The 19023-nt window shown below is 33.3% G+C and overlaps 1 protein-coding gene across 1 annotated transcript; it reads right to left on the minus strand.

Moving 5' to 3' along the window:
• Positions 1-5450: 5450 nt before the first annotated feature.
• On the minus strand, positions 5451-10987 carry LOC132171466 (26S proteasome regulatory subunit 6A homolog). Its single transcript, XM_059582786.2, has 10 exons — positions 10772-10987; positions 10158-10274; positions 9095-9202; positions 8022-8213; positions 7724-7915; positions 7240-7358; positions 7009-7096; positions 6606-6725; positions 6378-6518; positions 5451-6084 (listed from the first exon to the last, which is right to left on the minus strand). The coding sequence occupies exons 1-10, from the start codon at positions 10886-10888 to the stop codon at positions 6007-6009; spliced, it is 1272 nt and encodes a 423-aa protein (XP_059438769.1). The 5' UTR covers positions 10889-10987; the 3' UTR covers positions 5451-6006.
• Between the last annotated feature and the right edge of the window lie 8036 nt (positions 10988-19023).

Here is a 19023-nt window from a genome sequence, read left to right on the forward strand (position 1 = left end):
GTGGGCCCTATTCGTTCTGTGGTAGACTCTGATACCATGAAGAAATTCGTAAGCCTAACTCATTTTATAAAATCGGTTCAATAGGAGAGGGTTGTCTCCTTATAAACATGTCCAAGGCAATGTGAGATTATTCCACAACACCCTTTCTCACATGCATGCCAGTATTTTTCCTGATCCTTATCACAGGGTAAATAGTGTAGGCCCCATTCGTCCTATAGTAGGCTCTGATACCATGAAAGAAAGCAAAGAAACGTGCTTTTGGCGTGGGCATAACTCATCTCATGAAACTGGTTCCATAAGAAAGGGTTGTCAATTCCTTATAAACATGCCCAAGATCTTCTCCACAGGCAATGTGAAATCATTCCTCAACAATAAAACCGGTCAATTCCTTTGGCAGCTCCACTCATCTATCAGCATTTATTGACTTAACACTATGCATGCACATAATATTATGACATTTTAATCTAGACTATAGGTCACCCTCTTCCTGACTCGAGCACAAAGTCACAACCCATTCAATTTCATACTCAACGATCTGCTTCTAATCTCATAGTCGACATGATAATTGACTCTAATACCAAATGATACAAGCCTCAAATAAAATTCACCATTAAAAATAGGCTTGCAAGGAGAATGTGCCCGATAACTTATATACCCATAGTGGTTAAAGATTACACTCAAAACACTCTAGATGAATTCAAAATTAGCTCCATTATAGGTTCATTCCAGATTACTTCTGTCGGCTAGTTTCACTACATTTTTATCCAGTAGGTTATTTCTTAGAGTAGAGACAAATAGTATGGATCCTTAATCCATGAGTGTTATTTACTCTGTTTTTTGGTGTCCTAGAGTGTCTCTGTTCTTAGAAAATGACATTGGATCAGTCAATATCTGCCAGTAAAACCACATTCCATAGAATCGTCTCCCATTACAAACATGACTGGTTTCACTTCATCTTTAATTTACTTCACATTCTTGAATTATTGTCCAAAGAATGCCTCTTTCTCTCAAGCCAAACAAGACAGTACTACGTGGTCATGTGTACTGTCGGTTTCACTGTTCCACATGGCATATCAGAACAAAATCAATTTATTTTTATTTTTTGCTGTTAATTAAAGTTGGAAACCTCTACAATAGTTATGGTGACCTTACGGAACAGAATTTTGTATCATGTTACATGTCCTTTGTAGATGTATAGAGAATCTTTAGGTATTCAATTGTCCTTATATTCCGTACTCGCAATCACCAACAATGAGTGTTCATTTATTAGCATCAAGCATTTTTTTTTTTTTCCCAAAAATCTCACTTTTATTTAGTTGGGTTGATGTGAAAGTATTGATCCGACTTTAAATTATTATTTTCAATTCTTGTTAAAAATAATGATTTTTTTTTTTTAAAAAAAAGAACATATTTGTTGTTTTTGTTGATTTTTGTTGTTTTTTTCTTGTTCATATAACGTATTTGTTTTTTCTGGGTTAAAATTTTTTTGGGCTTTATTAAAAAAATCATTTGGGCATTATTAAAAAAAAAATAAAAATTGGGCCTTATTAAAAATTTTTTTGGAGCCTTAAATTTCGGGCGCCTTAGGCGCCGGCCTAACTTGCCTAGCAGTTGGGCCGACCCTGCATTCGGTATTTCAAAACTACCGCGTAGTGTGGTAGTTCATAACAGCCCACTTTAGCCAATAAACAGATAATTTTTTTTTTTTTTTTTTAAGAAATAATATAAAATTCATTAAATATTAAAAATTCAATAATTAAAAAAATATAAATATTAAAAAACTAAAACTATTAAAAAATTAAAATGAAAAAGGAAAAGAAAAATCAAAGAGGGTGGCTCCCGCCATCCCTTGCACCTCATTTTGGCCAAGAGGGTGGCTTGGCCGGTATGGGGTAGACGAACCACCCCATGGCTAAGAGGGTGGTCCGGCCACCTCCAAAAGGCCAAAAAGAAAATTAAAATAAAAAAATATTTGATTTTTGGGAGTGGCCTGGTGACCCCAAAGGAGGTTGTTTAGGCCTAACATGAGGCCTATTAAGATGAATAAGATAAAGATTTTCAAAGTGAAGTGAGTGAAGTGTCGTCTATCTGTGCATTTGAGAAGATAAGGGAGGTAAACGGGAATAATAAAGAGAGGAAACCCAGCGGATTGAACCCATGTGGAGAGCCATCTGCTTGAGCCTTTGTGGTTGAGGAAGTATAAAAAATGAGAAAGGGGGTGGCTGCTTTCGGCGGATGAAGAAAAGAAAGGGAAAAAGAAGGAAAAATGAGAAAAGGGGAAAAGAATGAAAAGAAATGAGATTCTTATGTTAGCAATATATAATTAAATGCTAATTAACAATATAAATTAGTAGCGAAATAATTAATTATATAAGTACTTCCGGCCATTGCTTTGCTCAAATGAAGTGAAATAAAACATTTTTGCAGCAATCGGAGAGTCTTCTAACCTATGCCTACCAGTGCCAATAGATGAAATACACATGCTTTATTTATAGGTAGGTCAGGACTCTCAATTAGAATTGCTGCCTTATTTATTCCTCCCATGAAGGAATAAGAATCAAATCAATAATCAATTCAAATATTTGATTCCACAAAATAATCTTTATTTGGAATAAATCATTGAACACCTATTTTATAATTACAGTAAATATATGTGACATACGGGCCATACCTTAAATGAATTTCTTACATTCTCCCACTTGACCCTTATGACATATAAATTTCTTATGGTGCTCGTCGCTCAATTCTATAATATGACCATTACTTTATTTATTTCAACCATTCATGAAATCTTCAAACTCACACAAGGAATACTACACATGAATCATGGCGGTAAAACCTTTATATAATAAGTCGTCCCTTCTATGTATCATAATGTGTAATAACTTCCTAAATGAGTACTTTATGAATGATGAACTTTATGAATGAACTTCATATAAGCCATTCGGGTCTAACTTTATTTTATTCCCGCGGATAAGAATAATATATGTGCACAAAAAATAATAACTTTATGTCCAAAGACCAACTAAAGAGAAACTAAGCATAAATGAATTAATGAGTCTCATATATTATACATGACTTTATACTTTATTTACCGGTAAACTTTCAATCATAGGATCTGCAATCATTAATTCAATACTTATATGCTCAATAGACACTTCATGTCACTTAATGTTCTCTTTCATAGTGATACTTTATATCGATATAGTTACTTCTGCTTTTACTCTGATTATTCTTAAAAAATAGAACTACAGTAGAATTATCGCAAAAGATTTTTATGGGTCTGACTATAAAATTGACAATCTTGAGACCTTTAACAAAATTGTCTCAACTATAATACATGTGTAACGAATTCATAGCATGTAATGACTTCTGCTTTCATGGTAGACGTAGTAATTGTAGTCTGCTTACTGCATCTCCAGTATATAGCCCTTTAACAATAAGAAAAAATCAAACTTAAATAAACATCACCAAATGGTAAGTGTATCTTTAGGTTAATCTATAGTTTTTGGTTCCTTGCATATTCCACGATACTATATTTGCTCTCCATTGACCCAGTAGTCCAACTGCCATTTTAATGTCATGTTGCTCTTGTTCCAATACATTTTGGAACATTAATCTATACTGAATATATCCCTTTTTATAATAAGTGCTACTAAAGATTCATAGTTCTTCATTCTAAATTTCTCTAAAACATTTTCAATGTAGGCTTTTAGAGACAGTCTTAATATTCTTTAATTTTTGTCTATATGAATCTCTATGTCAATGACATAAGAGGTTTTACCCAAATCCTTTATTTTCAAAGTTTAGTGAGATGAACTTTATGTAACAAACCTGACAACCTCTCCTCCAAATCTCATGTCTTTCACACATGCCACATGACAATAGCATTGGCCACAATTTAAGCACTTTGCTGAGACCTTGTCATTGAGGTGTAGTGTCATCCCATCACCAATTAAGGTACATTGAAGCTTCATACAACACGGGTATAGGTCATGTTCTTTCTTGTGCAAGCATTGGGTACACAAACCCTAACACATCTTTCCCGCAAGCATCTCAATATCTAGCCCTAAATTTTGCTACATTTTCACATAAGTTGAAGCCGCACTTATAGAAAAATGTGTGAAAAGCGGAGGGTTCAAGCATTGTACACTCCTTGTAATCTCTCGCATTTGATGAAACATGGTGTAAACCCTACTTCACATCCATCGTCGCACTGGTAGGGTTCTTGGGCAGATTCAAGTACCAAAACGGATGGAGGATTTTTGCAAACTCTGTGAGCTTGTAAAAGCAAGGACTAGAGGCTGGAGCAGTTTTAAGTATGGCGTTTTCTTGTGGAATGGATTACATTGGATTTACTAGTTGGTGTAACTTTAGTCTCTATGACATTGATTTTGATTTTGGGTGCATGAGGAAAGCCGTACATGTTGGATACAAGATCCGGCGATGGAATAAGAGCAGCATGAGTTTTGATAGATAAAGAAGATTTGAATATAAGTTATTTGCTTCTTTGGATCATCTAGTCCCATAGAATAGAAAATGGTATTTCTCACCTGTGAAGATCATTGTACTGTTATGTCGGCTTGATCATGGCTTTTTTTATTTTTTCGTTTCTTTTCTTTTTTCTATTTAGGTTTCATCATGTCTATCAACAAATAAAATCAAGATTGTGATTCGTGGATGATATTATCCATACCATTCTTCTTGTTAGAGCATGGTAGTCAACAAATAAAAACCTTTAGATTTTTTTTTTAACAATGGTTAATAGGACTACCATATGGTCCATATTAGTATTGTAAGGCACTTGTAGGATAAAAATGTAATTTGCAACATTATTCTTTTTTTAAAAGAAAAAATTATGAATGATGTGTCATAATCTTATTAGTGTTGATGTGGCATCAATGGTTTTTGTAAAAAAATTAAATAAAAATTGAGTGTAAGGACCCATTTGTTATTTTTGCATACTACGTATAGCTCTCAGAATATTTTTATACCACATGAACTACTTTCACATTTTTCCCTTTTTTTTTTTTTGAGAAAATTTTTCCCTTATTATTGCACTATAAAATACAGGATTACTTTTATCTGATCCTCAAAAGAATATTTAAAAATCAAAATAAGTTCCAATTTAAGCTTCAACTCATCTCCCAACATATGGTACATAAGATATAACGGCCCTTTAATAAAAAAAAGTTGATAACTATACTGAATATGAAATGTTGAAGAAACCTTGAACTACTAGAGACATCTTCATAAGGATTCACAACTTTCTGTTCAAGAAAGAAACGAAATAACTAAAAAGATAAGAACAAATATGAAAATCCCTCCACACATTTTCACTATGAAACAACTTTCTTGGTTACTGATAATGAAGATAATCAATATTCTGACTCTTCCCACTCAGCAAGCGTGATGAGCAATAGTGAGAATGACAGTGAAGGTAAAAATAGTGAAAAGGAAGAAGAAAAAATTTCTTCAAGAAAAACAAAAATGGAAGAATATCTACAATCCATTGTAGAACGTCACACTGGACCAACCCTTCGACATGTCAACGATGTGTAAGAAACTGTAAGGAAACACAGTTTGACTACATTTATAAATTATGGTCTACTGCTAAAGACATGGCGCAGTAGTCTTATAAAAAGATAAAATGTAACCAAATTGCATAATGCAATGAAAGGTTTCAACTCCTCTGAACAAGTTTCTAACTCGTAGCTTTGCTTTTCGTCTTGTCTTTGTCCTGATCTTGAATAAACTACTACTCCAGAAGACCGGAATGTGCATGATATAAAGTTGAGATGAACTTGATGAACCAAATATTCTAGTTTATGCATAGTAATTCAAGCTTGCTTTCTTCTTCGCCTGAACCTGAATGATACCTTCATTGAAGTCTTCATCGTTTTCGTCTTGTCCTGATCTTGAATAATCTACCACTCCAGAAGTATGGAATGTGCATGATATAAACTTGTGATGAACTTGATGAACCGAATCCTCCCACTTTCCAGTCTATGCATAGTAATTCAAGCTTGCTTTCTTCTTCGCCTGAACCTGAATGATACCTTCATTGAAGTCTTCATGGTTCACCTGAAATTGTACAAATCAACACTCAAAATGAAGATGATAAAAGAAAGAAAAAAAAAAAAGCATGATGGCCTCTAATACAACCAAAAGAAATCGACCCATGATGACAGAATGGATAGCTAAAGCACTAAGAGAAGTACTGCATCCCCAGCTGAAGCAATCCCTCAATTGCTCTGGTTGTTGGCCAAGTTTAGACCACAAAAGGCCAAGTTATCTCAGTAACCTTTCCCTTGATTAATGAAACTAATCTAACTTTGTCAAATGGGAAACAACTTGCAAATTATGGAAGTGCGCACCTCAGTTGCATCACGACGAAGGGCTAGCATGCCAGCCTCCACACAGACAGCTTTTAGTTGTGCCCCGTTGAAATCGTCAGTAGACCGAGCCAGTTCTTCAAAGTTTACATCTGGATGAACATTCATCTTCCTCGAGTGGATCTAATATATTCAGATTTAATGAGAATATGCACAGAGCAATGTCTAAATGCACAGAAACATCAAAGAAAGCACTCCTGAAAAACTCACCTGCAAGATACGAGCTCTTGCTTCTTCACTGGGATGTGGGAACTCAATTTTACGATCTAATCTACCAGAACGCATAAGGGCAGGATCCAAGATGTCAGCACGATTTGTTGCTGCTATCACCTATAAGTTACATCCAAATTTTGTCAATTGATGGTCCAAAATAGACAAGTACAATTACATTAAGTGCCACTGCCTGTTAATTATCATATGAGGTACTAAATTGAATACATTTTAGTCTGTAACTGTGTCCCACAAAGTGAAGTTTTTAACTAAGCATATTCATATCACAAATTTCATTAATCCAAACGCTACGCTCCAACCAAATTCAACACTTTTAAAGTGCTCAAGCACCCGTGAAATGAAAATAACTAGATGAAAAAAAAAAAAAAAGGCATAGAGAAACCTTAATCCGGTCATCGCTACTAAAGCCATCGAGCTGATTGAGCAATTCTAACATAGTCCGCTGCACCTCCCTATCTCCACTCACTTCACTGCAGTCAAAACACAAAACACATTTTAATAAAAATAAGATGATCTTAATTAATAAACTAACCTATTCCAACCCCAAAAAACCAAGAACTGTAAATCCAGAAACACAAAAGTTACTGCCTTGCAGAAATAAGGTACAGCATACCTATCAAACCGTTTTGTGCCAATGGCATCAATTTCATCTATGAAAATGATGCAGGGAGACTTCTCTTTTGCTAGCTGAAAGGCATCACGAACAAGTTTTGCTCCATCCCCAATGAACATCTTCAGACAAATCAAGTTCAGTTACTTCATGTGAGACAAGTTTAGAAGATAGAGATTGCACACTTATTGCAGTATAACAATGGATAGGGTACACAATAGTTGAATTTTTCATCTGGAAAAATTACAGCTAAAGTACTCCCTATAAGAACAAGACCTCAGATGCACTATAAGATGATCCAGAGAAGCTCTCCATATAACATAAGTATCAGGTGTCAGCATATAAGCATCATAGTAAAATGATAAGCCAAAAAGTGCAAGAAAATAGAAATCTGATAGAAGCAAACCAAAGACCTTTCAACACAAGTAATTATAAGCAATCAGCCATAAGAATGCAGAAATAAAAAGCATAACATCATGTCTCCTACCTGGACTAGTTGTGGGCCTGCCAACTTAAGAAAAGTGGCATTTGTTTGTGCTGCACAAGCACGGGCCATTAAAGTCTTCCCAGTTCCAGGAGGTCCATACAAGAGCACTCCCTTAGGTGGACGAATTCCTAATTTCTGAAATCGCTCTTTGTGTGTCATGGGCAAAACAATGGCCTCAACCAATTCTTGGATCTGTTGCAACAATAACCAGCTTGAATAATAAGGAATCTATATACGCAACATAACAAGAAACAAAAAAGAAGTTATCCCAGGATCATGCTGAGAATCAGAAACTTGCCTGTTTCTCTAGCCCTCCAATGTCATTGTAGTCTTCAGTAGGTTTTTCATCAACCTCCATAGCCTTTACTCGAGAATCATACTCGGATGGCAGTGTATCCAAGATCAAGTAACTATCTTTGTTCACCCCGACCAAATCACCAGGCTTTAATTTATCAGGGTCAACAAGACCAACAACAGGAAGAAAGATAGTCTGCAGTCAAGTGAAATATAGATTATTGTTTCTTTGATACATGGAAACAAGACAACAAAAAATTTCACTTTTTTCTCCAAGTTTTACAGGAAACAAATACTAATTATGACACAGATGATGGTCCCCTGATGGTTAAGAATACAAAATGCATCCATCAAGAGGCAGGACTTTGCCGATTATAGAACCACATTTCAAATCCAAGATAGACATAACTATTGCATATTGCTTGGTCCCAAACACATCATCATATTTTTTAACCAAAACTGACAACCTAATCAATTGAATAAAAGAAAGAAAAAAAAAAAAAAAGCAGAAACATTGGCAATAATTGGACTATGGAGCAGCTAGAGGAAGATCCAAGATAAAACTTTGTGAACACGTACAGTATTGGTGCAAAAGGTACCATTACTACCAGTATCAGCAAGTATACAAGCGCCAAGATTCAAAAATCGTACCCAAGAGTCCTAAGACTTGTTCAGACAAGTACAACTATTGGGCAGAGCTAAATACTAAACCCCCACATATATATTGCACGAAAAGTAAATGCCATCAAAGTTTGAGGATTCCCAATGATGCCCATGACAAATTAATCCTGATCCGAAACGAAAAGAAAAGAGCAATTATCAACACTTAGTTAGACTGCTTGTTGTCATTCAAGATTTTTAGCAAAATAAGTTCCATAACTGGAAAGATTAATTTTTTTTTTAATGAGTAATTAAGTTCCATAATTGGAAAGATTAAAGTAAGAAAACACAAGAAAACTGCTTAAATAGCTTTAGCAGAACAAAAATAATTGAAAAGTTCAAATAAGATTAAACCACATCCAGTAACTCTACTAGTAAAATAGAAGAGCTAGTATTTAGAGTAATATGCTAGCTCACCTGACGAGTAGATGTTTTCAGCACAACACATTTTCCCTTCCTTTGTGAGTCGAGATCAATATTCGCACCATCTTCCTCAGCCTCGTCCTCTGGGTTCATTTCCAAAATCTGGAAACACACAAGATTGCAATTAGAGTCCAGTACAACAAGCAAATAACTATAATAACTTCAGTACAAACCCCCAGTTCCCCACATGGAGCCTAGTCTAGCGACAGCCTGACAGATTAGGCGTGGGATAACCAAATCAACTCAAATATCATGGTTAGAGCATAAAATCATTGCACTATACCTTCTAGATTATCAAAAAAGAGTTCTGATTTGAGATGTTGGTGCACATTATCCCATGCAACAGCAAAATTCAGAATGAGATCAATAAACATTTGTAGTATTGAGTAACAAGAAGTGGGTGTACTTCTCAAAAAACAAAAAGTGGGTGTCCAAATGGTTGTTACTGGCTCAGAACAGCTCCACTCCTCATCACATGGTTTTTGGCACATTTTTTTGGAAGTAAACAAACACGGAAATATTTTTAAGACATACTAGCTGGATTCAAGATCTAAATAAATTCTTTCATTTTCACATATCAATTATCTTCCGCATTTTTTTTTTCGGAAGTGTCTCTCACATGTATTTTCTTGAATTGGTATCGCCTTGTTATGACTTGAACGAAATTCTATACTTTTTTTTTTTGATAAGTATACTTGAACAAGATTCTATACTTCTTCTTGCTTAATTTTGTTTTGCCTTGCATTCAAGTTCAGGATCGCCCTTCTTCTCCACCATAGTCTTACTTTTGATAGCAAAAGAACACCCAATGAGAATGAACATTTATAAGAAAAGAAAAGAAAAGAAAAAAACCCTTATCCCCACTGTCTAAGGGTCATCAGGTATCCCATACTGTCATTCACGGTTAGATATAAACCTAAAATACATAATTATGGCGCCAAATATTAGGCTTTTCATAAGGAATCAAAGAAATTCTTCGCAATCAAAACATAAAAAGAGATAAGAAAAAAACCGCTTAGCATAATAAAATTAAGAGCGAGAGAGCCTGATAATGTACCTCAACAATGTTGCCGACCAAGTAGGGCAACTGCTTATTAAGCTTAATCTTCTCTTGATTCTCCTTTATCTTCTCCTTGTACGAATCCCAATCCAAATTTGTTCTTTGCAACTCCTCCTTCAATCACGTAAGAAATCCACACAACTGGTTTTTTATTACAAATTCGCAGAAATAAAGAAAAAAAAACAAACAAACAAACAAACTATAGCTTCCAATCAACAACAAAAAAAAAAAGGAAAAAAAAATTAATTAAAAACCTGAGAATCCACACAAATTCATAGACTAACAGAAAGAAGGATCCATAGAAGTATAAAGAAAAACTGTAACTTCTGTTCCAAAAACCAGTCATATAAATACAGAAATAGCAATGAAACATACACACAAACACATTACCAAAGCAAAACAAAAGAAATTGAAAGTCATTCAAAATCATATATTGGGGAAAAACACATTACATTAAAATACATATAAAAATTGGAACTTATTACCAATAAAACGTTCATATAAAATAAACGATCTTAATGCACAGACAAAAACGAAGGAAATAAAATCCACACAAACCCTTACAGAGAGAGAGAGAGAGAGAGAGAGAGAGAGAGAGAGAGAGAGAGGACCTTGAGGATGCGGATCTCGTTATCGAGAAGACGAGAGGCTCGGACGATTTCTTCGGTTGTCATGGAAGCGAGCTGGTCGTCTTCGAAGCTCGAATCTTCCACCATAGCTGTTGCCATCGGAATTTTATTTCACGAAGGAACACAAATTTGCAGCGAGAGCGATTTCCCACTTTTGCTCTACTTCCTCTTCTTGTTCCCGATCGAAGTAAAGCTTGTTTTCTTCTTTTTCTTTTTTTCTTTTCTATTCTTTATTTTCTTCGTTTCGAGTCTGGGCCGTCTAGGTAGGTGCGGGCCTTGTGGGCTGTCTCACTTTTGGGTTTTGGGCCCACTTAAACGGAAGAACATTTACTGCGACTGAATCTTTTTTTAGAGTAAATTTTATTTTATTGCATTTAATGATGTGTATAGGACGACACTTCAAATATTTATAGCAATAATAGTCAGAATAGCTATTGAAAAAGTATAATTATCTACTTTAGCTACTACTTTTTTCTATTCTCTCAAACATATTATTTCTTTCTTTCACTACTTGCATTTAAATATTATTTCTCTTTTTTTTTTTTATTATGTACTTGCCAACACTTAATTAAAATCATTAAATTGACATTATATCCTTACATTTAAATGTTATATTCTTTTTTTTAGTATACGTTGAAATTGAAGTCATAAAATTATTCTTGCCAAATATTATATTGAAAAATATTGAATCAATTTCAAGTATTCAATTGCCATTGAAATCATGAAGTTGTTTTCATGCATTTAAAAAAAAAAAAAAAAAAGTGTGATCAATGGAGGATCATGTAAATAAACAATCTCATTAAACTAACAAGTACAAAGCCATAAGTCTGATCAACAATAAGCATCATAAAAACAAAGCAACATAAAACAACGATGAAAGCAGCAGCAAAAAAAAAAAAACCGTAGAGAGAAAGAGGATAGCAGAGATTGAGTACTTGAAGGCCATTTGTTTGTTTAAAATGAATAGCAAAGAGAAAGAGAAATATAATAAACAAAGAAACCACACCATGCCGTACACCCGAGACCAAGGTTCCCGGAGGCGGAGGGCACAAAAATGGGCTTTCCTAGACTGTTGCAAGGATTTTGGCAAATGACGAGTTAGCCGGCCACACAAAGAGAAGGAGAGGAAAGGTAAAACTCTATGAGAGAATGGTAGTTGATTTCTATATTTTCTCAAAAACAATTAAAAAAAGCATCAAGAAAATACTTCTAACATTGGTCTGTCGAGTTCACTAAATTAATGACTTAAATAATGCCTCAAGTGTTCGTGCCAGCCATCCAAAATCCCACCACATAAAAGCAAAATGCAAGACATCGATCATTACATGAAAAGGCTCAATTCTTAACCTCATTTTATTAACACAAATCGATTATTACATGAAAATGCTGCAAATTTCAATGCAAATGGAAAGATATCACAAATGATGATATGAGTTGGCAGACTTGTATATCACAAAGAAGCAAATTGAAAGATAAATGAGGAAAAAGCCAAGCAAATTTAAAAACACCACTAATTGCTAGGTGGTTAGCGGTTTGTAGTGCAGTTATGATGGTTAGTGGTTAGCCCACGGTTAATAACCGCCCGCCTTTTCACCCCTACTCTAACACATATTAGGTCAAATTTTACCTTTTACATTTAAGTTTGAGCGAGATCTGAAAATATGTTGTAAAATTTTATGGTTTGTTCAAATTCTTATACTTTCTATATATATATATATATATATAATCTCACCAAATTTATACCATATCTTAGAGTACTAGCAGCAGATGCCCTATATGCCATACGATTTCCTATGTTTAGGAAAAATTTCAAAAAAATCACAAAAACATACTTACATCAAAAGCCCTATATTTAACCTACACCAAATGGTATCTACAGTGTTTCTCAATGCATTGGGAAACACTGTAGATATACAATGCTTTATTAAATTATAAACAAATCATTTTCTCTCTTCTCTCCTCTCTCATTGGTTGCAATGATAAAAATAAATAATATTTAATTAATATAGAGCAAAATAAGAGAATCTATTGTGAAATGTTTTTTTATAAGGAATCAAAAATTAGTTTTATTCTCTAAATTGAGGAAAAATGGTTGGGAAGCTTAAGCTATAAGTTATAAAGATTTTTTTTATTTTTTATTTTATAAAGATTATTGATAGACTGAGTATTCACCAAACTAGCCTAGAGGTGAGGAGACCCATTGGGCCCAAACCATGAATTCCAATGGGCCTAGCAAATCAGCTAGCCAGTGGTTCAAACAACAAAGGAGAACGCATCGCAGGAGATAATTGTTCTACCACTTTATTAAATTGTCCAAATATTCCTAACAAACAAAGAATTAGGTAGCACCGCTAACTTGCAGATAGACATGTAGCATTACTTACACTTACACAAATGTCTGATAACGATTGAAGAAGATAAGAAATTCAACGTCACTATCATGTCAGGACTGTATTTCACCGGTGAATGACACCTCAGTGACCTCACAAAAGCATGTACCTCACTTGTGGACGAAAACCAAATGCCACACCTGGCCAAGATGACGTCCTATTAGTGGGCAACACCTAGCTAGAGTCCAAGGAATGCTAATGCTCAGCACAAATTAGAGAAAGCAACCTTGCCCTGCTTAAAAAAAAAAAAAAAAAAACACTCTTGGTACACATTTTACATACTTCTTTTCATCATTGAAAAAAAAAAAAAAAAACTTTTACTAACAAACTATTTCTGGCCGACACCGACACTTCTAAAAAATCTTTGAACACACTTTGCATCAAACAATAATGTCATTAACTATGACATCAAAATGCTTATTACCAAGAACCTACAAGTTAGTGGCGGAGTCAGATAATTTATATTGAGAATGCCGCAAAAAATTTTTTTAGAGTACCAAGTAATAACTTGCGTAAGTAGGAGAGAATAATTTTTTTTTCTTTATTTTTTGGGACTTGGGTACATAGGAAAACAGCAAAATAAAAAAATTAAAAAAAAATTAAAAGCTTGGCACTCCTAAAGCCTCAAATGGCTCCGCCACTGCTACAAGTATTTACATATTTGGAGAATATGCATCTCCCTGGGCCTCAAACATGTCTTGTTTTTTACCCATTGGAAAAAGTTTAATTTGGAGAATATATCATCCTACGTACTTTTTGTAACACGTTTTTGTATATGTCCACAACATTAACATCAAGATCAACATCAACGTTATTATCAATGGGAGACCGTCCAAATTAGAATTGTTTGCGGGTTGGCCAAGAGCAGGTAAAGTGTGAGACAACCTATGACCCTCATTTGACAACCATGAATAAGCCATTTTTGTTTTTCCACGACAGCCTGTCCTTTCCATCGTATTTAGCCAACGAACTTTGAGATAATGCAAACACGCTTTCGCCTTCTTTGACATCTTCCCACTGCATTCAAACATCTCGAAGATAAATGAAACACACACATGCAGTTAAAATACCTAACAACATTTTTGGGTAAAACTCACAATTAAAAAGGAACAAGAGTGTCTATTTGAATCGTAACATATCACCACGCTTTCACAGCTAACGTCTTTGGCGACTCACTCTATCGATACTGACAAGGTGTTTGGCTCTGATACCAATTAATAATACAAACATTATGTAAAACTCACCCTTAAAAATCGATTTGCAAAAAGAAGATGCCTACAAACTTATATAAACATGATTAAGGTCAAACTAAACTAATGTGAGACACAAAGGTTATAACACATATCATCGGTCTTCGAGAAGAGATTTTTTTTCTAGAGAGAGTGCCATCAAATTTTGACTGGTTTTGAGTGAAACCAAGAGGCAGCTTGGCTGATTTTTAGAAACCAGGTGAGATTTTCAACATCATGTATCGAGACTTTATCTTCCACTACTTTTCCTGGCAGCTTGCAACTATTAATGGGTATTATTGGCTACATCTTCTTCTTGATTCCTAAGATAAAAGTCTAAACTGTAGGCCATAAATCTTTCTGGATGAATGCACAAGTCAGTCATGCATCAACTGATGTTTTTATTTAATAAAAAGCAGGCGTACGTAGAAAAGATGGATGTGAATGATGTCACCTTTCTAACAAGATGTTATTCAAAACAAGTATTTTCCAGTCAAAGCAATTAATTTTTTTATTAACAAATATAAAGTCCTAATCAAAGAAAAATAAAAAAAATATTTGAAGTACTACAACTTTTTTTTACAAATTTATGTGACAATATGTTAATAAAGAAAAAATAAAGCAATAAAATTTGTCATGTAAATTTAATTGTTTGGTGGTTGTTATAGTAAGAGTTAAAGTATTAATTCAATAATTAAATTTTATATTTTTTTTATCAATTTAAGCTTTTAGAATAAATGATGATTTAATATGATACTAGAGCGGGAGGTTCAGAGTCTATCTTTTATTCCAGTTAAATATTTTGTGTTGTGCCTCATTTAGTAAAGAGATTTTGAGCTCACTTGTGAGAGAGAGTATTAAATATTTGATTAAATAGTGATTTAACAGTAAATATCACATGAGACTGCCATATCAATTTATACAAATTTTTAAGTAAAAAATATAGTACCCTCAACAAGAATTAAGAAAAATACACGTCTTTAAATGAGTCCCGGGTGTTTTTGTGAAGAGAAATGTGCTACACATATTACCGAGTCAAAAAAATAAACACTCTGGTAAACACTTGTGAATATGTGTAAAGCTACCATGATAGCCTATGAGTCGAGTTCTCCCCAACCTCCTTTAATTATCTTTTTAGGTATGGTAAAAAGTAAAGAACCTGGTGGTTCTGTAGATGAGATCCCTCCTTTAATTATCTTTTTAGGTATGGTAAAAAGTAAAGAACGTGGTGGTTCTGTAGATGAGATTCGATCTCATCTCTTATATAAAATAAATAAGAGATATTATCAACTAAACTAATTGACTACCATTATAGTCTATAGACATCGACTTTGACTCCTTCATGATGTAAGATATCCAGCAAAGGCTCTTTAAAGATTACCAAAACAAATTCATTTTCTAAAGACAATAATTTAGTTGAGTTTCTCAGACATTTGGCTTGCCGAACATTCTGACTAAATAAAATATAGCAAAATAATTATGAAGGCTCTCAGCCAAAGAGTTCCTTCTTGCATGTGCAGAAAAAAATAAAAAAATTCCTGAAAATAACAAATAAGACTCATATTTGACCAAACCTTAACAACTTAATTGGTTCACAAATCAAAGAATTATTTTATTGAAGAATTGCAATTAAGCACATGAAAATTAACAAAGATATATTTTCAGTGCCACTTGCTGCTTAGAATTTATTTGGGTTTTCAATTTTAAAAAGTGCGATTTAAAAATAAAAGTTTTAAATTGTGCAATTCAAAAACGTAATTTTTAAAAATGCAGTTAAGCGTTTGGCAAAAGCACAGTTTGGCCTTTAAAAACACTATCCCAAATAATTAATCTTCTACAATTTGATTTAAAATTGCATTTTTAGTCTATAAAGTCACCATGCCAAATGCACTTGATGATATCATAGACCACCACCGATTGTGGTTGAATGTGAGTCACACTCACAAAACCTCAATTTGGCTGGCTCTCAAACTATCTTTGTTGACATTAGTCTTTGGTGGTTGATTATTATGCAGTAAAATGATTATCAATAGGGTTGAAACAAGCACTAATTTGCTGTTTTATACTTCATTAATTATTAACATAAGAGTCAGGGCCGGCTCAATGTATTTTGGGGCCTCAGGTGAAACTTTGGAATTGGGCCTAATTTTTTTTTTTTAAAAAAAAAAGTAACAAAAAAAATAAATAAAATTAAGTCAAATATGCTCTTGCATTACTGGGTCAAATTATGCAATCATTTCAATTAGACTTAAAAAATTTCCATTATTTTCTTAGTAAATCTTTTCATTTTGTCATCTAAATGCCAAATTATTCTTACCAAAATTCTCTACTACAACAATAATTCTAAGCAATACTCTTTTCCAATGATCTTTCTCTTTGTTAATTTGTTCTTGGACATTTTGATCAATTGTTTTATTTTTTAATAATCTCATTTCTATATCAACCCAATCATTCATGTTAATAATATGCTCATTGGTTGTTTCATGACTTTTAAGTTTAGCACTAAGATTTTTAAGTTCCTTCATTATCTAATTGAGTTATATTAGGTTTTGAATTAAATAACTTACAACAAAAACAAAATACTCTATCTAAATCTTTTGAATAGACTAGCCATCTTCTATTATGTTGCTTCCCATTTGATAACTTTGGTATATAATATGTACTAGAAAAATGCCTAGACTTCTCATCTTTAGGAAAATCTATATTATTGTATCTTATTGGACCATTTTCTACTAATAAATCTTTTAATTTTGCATCAATATTTTTTCATTGGCCAAGGTCATAAATATTTGTAACAAGAGAGTTAGATACATCAATAGTATTTTCATTATCTTCTAATTTTTTTTCATGAATTTCTTGTTCATTTATGAGTTTTTCACCTAAATTACCCTCCATATTTTGTTTATTGCTAATGACAAATATATTTAAAGCTCATCTTTGAGTTCAATCAATTTCTCTACTTTTCTTTTATTTTTTTAAGTTTTTCATATCCATATGCATATTTTCTACTATGCTTAGTTAAAAATATTAACAACAAACACAATTTAAATAAAAAAAAATATTATGACTATAATAAAATAAATTATAAAAATACAATAATGAAACCTGACTTAGAGAGGCAAAGACGAGAGAGTTCTTGGAGTTTGAGATTTCTGATTTTGAAGGAGAAGAAGAGTTGGGAGCATTAGCATGAAGGTTCTTGACTTCTCGTTCTATATGTTGGTCCTTATAAAATTGGGCCTTATTACTTATTTGCTATTATTAGAGGTTTTAATATCTTTTTTATTTTTTTCCTGGGGCCTAATTAAAAACAAATTTACTATTTTTTTTTGGGGGGGGGGCCTTAATATTTGGGGGCTCTAGGCGACGGCCTCAGTCGCCTACCCATTGAGCCGGCCCTGATAAGAGTAATAAAATCATCATGCCAAATGCACTTGATGATATCATAGACAACCGCCGATTGTGGTTGAGTGTGAGTCACAGTCACAAAACCTTAATTTGGCTGGCTTTCAAACCATCTTTGTTGACATTAATCTTTGGTGGTTGATTATTATGCAGTAAAACGATTGAAACAAGCACTAATTTGCTGTCATGTACTTCATTAATTATTAACATAACAGTAAAAGTCTGCTTTCATTGTGATAACCATGAGGCCACTAGAGAATTGTTTTCTTTTACTCTCATTATTCAATATCACGGACTATGCTAATTAGGGATACTAATTCTTTGATAATTGATAAGGAGTGGAAATGTCAAATTGTCAACCACTTGAGATTCTTTTTATCCGGGGAAATGCTAAGAGCCTAGGAGCTTACAAAAGGGTGTGTTTGGCAACCCATTTGTTATTTTTTCACTATTCACATCACTTATTCCCCCCCCCAAAAAAAAAAAAAAATATATATATATATATATTTCCACTTTTTTTACTTTTTATATAATAATTTATTTTTTACTACTATTTAAATAAAAAAATTATTACAAAACAAAATTTGTTTACTGTTCTATACAACTTTTTTCACTTTTTTTATGCAAAATATTATTACTTTTTCCCACATCAATTCACATCCAAACACACCCATTAAACAAACATCTCATTCCCACTTACCTTTCGGATTCCCTATGTTAGTTGATGGCGTTAACCCAGACAAAAAAACAAACACGAACACACATTTTAATTTTTAATGTGAAATGACAAAAGTAATTTGACTTTAGAAAATAATTTTACTTAAATACCATTAAAGTTTAAAAAAATGCAACAAAAATGTCGTTAATTAGCCACCAACCGTAGGGGTGGAAAAGCATCCACCCTCCAAGTTCACGGGTTTTTTCATTATTATTGTTGATACGATAATTAATGTTGTCATTGTTGTTGTGGGGTCATTTAGTGGAGGAATTAAAAAGTGAAATTAATATTAATTTAAATTTTGGGTTCTTTCATTAGAAGTAATCGGTAACGTATGAACCATGAAGTCATCATTCCTAGGATAAACCATGCTTTCTCTAAGTCAAATCAAAATATCCAATGATCACTTTAGAATAGCAATCATTTTACTTTTTTAACATACCCTCGATCCCAAGGGTGTTTTTGTCAAAGGATTTGAAAAAAAAAAATCAT

Source organism: Corylus avellana, chromosome 1 (genome assembly GCF_965113065.1).
Source record: "Corylus avellana chromosome 1, dhCorAvel1.hap1.2, whole genome shotgun sequence".
Taxonomy (NCBI): Eukaryota; Viridiplantae; Streptophyta; class Magnoliopsida; order Fagales; family Betulaceae; genus Corylus; species Corylus avellana.